Source organism: Eurytemora carolleeae, unplaced genomic scaffold (genome assembly GCF_000591075.1).
Source record: "Eurytemora carolleeae unplaced genomic scaffold, Eaff_2.0 scaffold1776, whole genome shotgun sequence".
Taxonomy (NCBI): Eukaryota; Metazoa; Arthropoda; class Copepoda; order Calanoida; family Temoridae; genus Eurytemora; species Eurytemora carolleeae.
The window spans coordinates 54,573-61,051 of NW_019397926.1; the positions used below are offsets into that span (position 1 = coordinate 54,573).

Below are 6,479 nucleotides of genomic sequence, written 5' to 3' on the forward strand. Positions count from 1 at the left end.
CTTCCCAAAAAAATATACATTGCTCGGCCCAGACATCATCTAAGCCTATCCTATTAACCCTGAATTTAAAACATATAGTTTAAAGTGTATTTTCGGCCGTGGGAAATTTTTTATTATGAAATCGTCATTTTTAACTTTTTAACAACCTCTTTTCTACAAAACCTTTGTCTTGGACACCTCTAAAGTAAACCCCAGTCCCCCCCCCCCTCCTATCTTCTTGACTAAGAGCGGAACGGGGGATGGAACTGTTCTTTGACTAAGAACACCAAGAACGAAAAAATACAGGATGATCGTTCTTAGACTAAGAACGGAACGGAACAGATTGAGAACGGAACGATTGGAAAAAAGGAACAAGAACAGAACGATCAAGCTGAAGGCTCTCGTTCTAGAACGGAACGGAATGATTTAAAAAAGTCGGTATGTGTCCAGCCCTATATAAAACTGGATTACAATTTTACAAAAGATATTCGGATTTACAAATTCAACTATTTCTAAAGATTTTAAAAAACATGAAATAAAAAATCTGACAGATGTAATTTTTAAAGAATCGGAATTTGTTGTTGTGAATCGGGCATGATATTTTTAAATTAGGTCATATAAAATATCGTTGATAGTCCCTTGAATTGAATTACCTGAGCCAATCCAACCTATCTATCCTGCTTCTTACAGTTTCAGATTCTTTAGGAAGATAAACTAAACTTCTGGCGACCATTGTCTAGAGGAAAAAGTACTTGTTTTACAGGCGCAATTTGGGGTGTTTTAACTATATCTTTTTACTTACAGGGTGTCCCACTAAACATGATCGGAATCACATAACTATGTTTGTTGAAACTTAAATGAAATGAAATATACCACTGCTTAGAAGATATATTTTTAGAATGGAATCCTAAAATTTTGAATCTTTCTCGGACTAAGATAGTTTTTTCAATTGCCACCAACTCTTATTTTTATTTTTTCTTCGCAACCTGATGGCGTAAACATTTAATATTTCAAACTTTAATATAGTAGATCAATATTATCTGGTTCAAATAGATTCTAGTAGAATAGATGGCAACGTAGAATTTTGTTACACTCTCGAACAGTTGTATTCTGACGTCACAAGTGTCAACAGTTTTATGTGTCGGACAAAATTATTAATAAAAGTGATAATCTTAGAATAAAGTAAAACAAGTGCAATTTTATTTGTTCTTTGTTTTCTGTTTTTACAATCTATATTTAATCTTGGAAAACATGTCAAATAATGTGAGAAAATTTCGTTTTCCTTGTTATATTTGACACTTGTGACGTCGTATATAACTGTTCCATTTCTCTGTTTTACAAATTGCCATCTATTGTACTCTATTTGATCTGGATCCATGGATAACGGAATTATATATTTATATACATTTTTTGTTGTTGTCAATTATCTGTCTCAACATTGATTATGATGTAAACAAACGTTAAATATTTTAAGATGATAAAGCATTTTATTCTTCAAAAGTTGAAAGAATTTGATTACTATAGAGGATGAACATCCCCGAAAGAGGGTTACAAATTCCGCAAATCAGAAGTGTCGGATTTTGGAACCAGAGAAGACCTACTCTGTAGTTTTACTCATTTCATCCTCTCCTTTTATATTCTCGTTATTTATAATGTATAAAGGAATTGAGCCTTTGCCACAAACACGAATTTTCTAATCCCTATATTATTGCAGGCCAATGTCGGAGACCTTAGATATTTATTCTATTAGATAAAATAATCCAAGTTTGAAATATTTAAGGCTTACAACATCTGGTTGCAAAAATATAGGAATTGGAAAATTCAAGTTTGTGGCAAAGACTCAATTCCCTTCTAGAAGCAATAATGTACTTTTAAAATACCTGAATAACATCTTCATTAGATCTTGTATTGACATGTCCATGTCCATCTTGTCCCACTACAGCCCATGAGATAATAATTCCATACTTGCTCAGCTTAAATACAAAACGACCATACTTTTTTTGAAATCGTATCAGAGAAAACCGGTGTATAGTTCATTGGGACGAACTCGGTCGACACCTCGCTTGCATGGAATATACCTCCCCTTAAAGTTTTAACCATTTCAGCACAATGTTATAGACATGAAAAGCAAGTTAAAACATTAGAATTTATCAGTTGACATAAATTAAAAACGTAATTTGTCCTTAAATATATTGAAAAGGGGGTGAAGGAAAAGGTTATTTCCTCCTAGATGTCGTCTTCTTTTCAAATCACAATAAATATTTACTCGAGACGTGGATAATTTTTAATGTGTTCTTCCAGTCAAAATACGTTATAATAAATATCGAAAAATTTCAAAACATTGCTTTTATGTCTAACATTGAATTGAAATGGTTTTAACTTTAAGGGGAGGTGTTTCCATGCAGGGAGGTGTCTCCATGCACGACACTGGTTTTAGTTACAATTTGCACTGTTAGAATTATTGAGATAGCCCTTCTGTTAGCAATTCTAAACAAAATGTTAAGGCTGGGAAAAGTTTCGTAAAGGAACGAAAGGTTTTGAGAATTTAAAGGTAAAAAAACAAAAGTACTCCTGAAACAGTTCGTGAATTTCACTCAGTAATAAAAAACCCGCTGATTTCGGTATTCTATAATCTATAGTAACTATTCTTAAAAGGTTCGGTAAGATGGCTATAGATTTCAGGCATTTTTGCCGAATTTTTTAAAGAAAATTAAATTAAAAGCTGACTTTAAAATTAAACCTTCTCAGATGAAATAACCGATATAGAATTCTCTATTTTTAATTTTTCCCAAATTTTTTATAATTTTTTTCAAGCAACGTATTTTGGTAAAACTTTAAAAGGAACAGAAAAAATTTAAAATTTACTCACCCGAATCAAATTATCTGTGAAAACACATTTTTATTTTATATATTATAATAGCATTCACTTATGTTTAATGCTTAACCTATTCTATAAATGATAAAAAGTGGGGCCGGAAATACTAATCATGGCTAACTATATTGTCTTTAATGAATTACTAATTCTATAAAGAAACATTTTTTTTTAGAAGATATTAACATGTCTTACATTAAAATTTGTTTTCTTTTTATATATTTTTATTTCAAATTTCAAGTTCTTCGAATTAAATTTTCTAATAATTTATTTGTATAATGGAAAAGTAAAACTAGTAAATGTTTAATTTGTCAATTTACTCCTACTTGATTATGAAAAACAAATCTTGAACGTTTAAAATATAAAACTTAGATTTTTTTAATTTTAATTTTGTTTCCATTTTACTCCAAGCCAAAAAAATATAAATGTTCGATTTCCTAATTTACTGCCTATATGAAAAACAAATACTTAACTTTAAAAATATTTATGTACAGTGAGAACCAGAAAAATCTGGAATAGGAAGTCGACTTTTTACTTAAAATATGTGATTCCATAATTCTCTAGTAATGTTATTTGCTTTGTGACATCATCAAATGCGCTTTAATATTGTTTCAATGTCGTCTTCCTACTCCACAGTTTTCTGGTTCTCACTGAACAAATTGATTTTAATATTTTTAATATTATCTGTTTTAAATATGTAGAAAGTAAGCATGTATATATATATTTATATATATACAGAGTTTCCTAAAACTCAGATTTTCTAATCCTCTATCTTTCTAAACCTTTTATGAAACTTGAGCTGAAAACTTTAGAATGAAATATCCAGATATCCCGTCGAATAATTAATCTTAAGATTAAAATCATTCATTAATCAAGCAATATTTAATCTGGAGATTAAGAAAAAGAGTGGATTAAGCCTTAATCCTGATATCCACCATTCTAAAGTTTTCAGCTTTGGACTGCTTGCTTTAGAAGAATTCATATTATGAAATATTAAAGTTCTCATACATCCAGTTGACAAGATAATAATAGAGTCATTTTTAGATTTTCAATTAATAAACGTGTTTAGCGTCAAAAGCAAGGTTAAATATTCAAACTAACTTCAGCAGAAAAACAAATGTTTAAAGTTTTTAAAATATTCTACATTTTGTTACTTTTTCTATAAAAATGTTTCCTATATAGATCATCATGTATTCAGCTGGAATATGTTCTCCTACTTCTATACTCACCACCCAGTCAAAAGGGGCCCCAAGCGCATCGAAATCTTAATTTAATAAACAAAATTTAAAAAATGTAAGAAAAAATCATTGTTTTCGGAACTGAATGACCGAAAAGGGTTAAACACTTGGTTAGAAGTATAAATTGGCATGTACTTAGTACTCCTATCGAAAATTAGCCCGATTTTATACCGTCCTACAGCTAAACATATTATATAAGAAGACATATTGGCCGAATTTTAAGAAAATAAATATTCGACCAATATTAGGATTATATTTATTTTTGCATTCTTCTACCATTTACATTTTAAACTATTATTTCTGTTAGATCAAATATTTAAAGTTTGAAATATTGGGTTGCAATGATGTCATGGTGAGAAGATTAAATTTTTAGGTGAGTAATCAGTTTATTCTTCTGTTTCGCTACTTAGCGATTTCCCTAAAGACCTAATATATGTACCGTGTGGTATTTCTCAGGATTGGATCGTAAGACTCCCTTCTCTCAACGCTCTTCATAATAAAAAGGAAGATAGTAAGGTTCCGAACGTTTATTTCTCTGAGCCTTCAATCTAAACAAGTTTAATAAACCCACAGAAAAAGCTTTGAGTGAAAATCATACAATTACAACAAATTATCCACTCAGGCATTAAAAAACTGTGGCTAGGAACCAATAAACATATACACAATTATCAATCATACTAGAATCAACCGATAAGCATAAATATATATAAAATAATTACCACAGTGATCCCAGAATTCTGAACACGGATAATACTTGCAAAACGAATAAACATATACTGATATAAATTTAACTACTACTCCGCGAGAAATCTTGCGTCTGCGCAGTCGGACTGTAAACAGTTCCTAAACTAGTTCTTTCCCAATACATTCCGTACAGATCTTCAGGGAGAACTCAGAAATACCCAGGGGTGACAAGCAGACTTTCTACACGCAGCATGGCTCGCGTAACATCTTCAAATATAAATACGAACCGACCGATACAACTGTGGAATAGGAAGACGACTGTTGGACCAATTTCACAAGTTACTAAATCTCAAGTTACTAAAACTTTTCACTGTAGGACAACATTGTCTGTCTGTAAGCGCGATTTCAAGCGACAATGCCCGATTCACAACGATACCCTTAAAAGCTTTGTCTGATCAAATATGAATTAGATATCAATGCTTTTAATTTTGAAAGCTAATTATTTTCAATTTTGGTTTCTCTACTAATGTGATTTGCGCATTTCTACTCCATGATAATATGAGATCATCAATAGTTAACATAGACAATATCTTCCACATTTTTTAAAATATCAAAGTTTAAAGGGTGCCGTTGTGAATTGTTGCATGGCCGTCTTTGCATGGAGGTTCACTTGAAATTACGCTTACAGTCCCTTTAAGATTGCTTAAATGTCCCCTTCATATTCTTTAAGTTTTAAGGGTCCTACTCTATTATTTAGGATCTAAACTTACTTTCTAAATTTACAGGTATGCTGGCATCTAGGAAACAAACCTTGGGAACTAGAAACAAAAAATATTCATTATATTTATGTTAAAATGTTAAAATGGCGGAATTTGAAATATTTTTCTGAAAAGCAACATTTAGCGTTTTGAAATCTTCAATAAAGAAAAAGTTTAACGTTTATTTCTTAAAAGGACTACTAAATTTTTTTTGTGGACTTTTAAAATTTTTGAAAAAATCGAATTTTTTTTAGGCACACTTTTTATAATTCTGATCCTCTGTATCTACTTTCCCTGGGGTCGTAGGTTGCCATACAAAATTTGGGCCTGATCGGTTCTGCAGTAAAAACGTTTATTGGATACAAACAGGCAGAGAAACAGACAAGCAAAGTGTATATATATAGATAAACCTGTTATAACATCATTTTCTTGCAGAGTAACATTTTTCCCGCAGAACGAATTCACATTACTTCCACCATCCAATCCAGTCCATTCCACAGATTTTTCGCCCTAGATGTAATCATCTTTATGTTGAACCCAACAATTGTGGAATATTAGGACGACGTTTGTATTTGTGATGTTGTGATGTTGATTGATTTACCAGACAGCTGAGACACATAATCAACGTAAACAGAGAGGAGTTGTCAATTAACAGCTTCTATTTGTTTACTTGTAAACTTGTTATTTGAAAAATATTTATTATTATAGTTATCCTAGAATTATTGATAAAACATCGTCTTCAATGTATTAATATAATGGAGCCCATACAAAACATATCACCACAAAACTTATCACCACAAAACTTATCTTTTCAAAACTTATCAGCGACAAAACTTATCATCACAAAACTTATCAAACTACAAAACTTATCAAAACAAAACTTATCAACTGCAAAACTTATCAAACTACAAAACATATCAAAATTAAAACTTATCAATAAAATTCATG

General features: G+C 30.8%; 1 protein-coding gene across 1 annotated transcript; it reads right to left on the reverse strand.

Moving 5' to 3' along the window:
• Window positions 1-610: 610 nt before the first annotated feature.
• On the reverse strand, window positions 611-6,041 carry LOC111716340 (uncharacterized; the record flags this gene model as incomplete). The annotated part of the gene is given in 6 exon segments (XM_023491778.1): window positions 611-715; window positions 1,860-1,952; window positions 2,849-2,862; window positions 4,026-4,115; window positions 5,544-5,591; window positions 5,942-6,041. Coding segments are annotated over 6 exon segments (432 nt in total), but the record flags the coding sequence as incomplete, so codon positions are not given.
• Window positions 6,042-6,479: the final 438 nt, after the last annotated feature.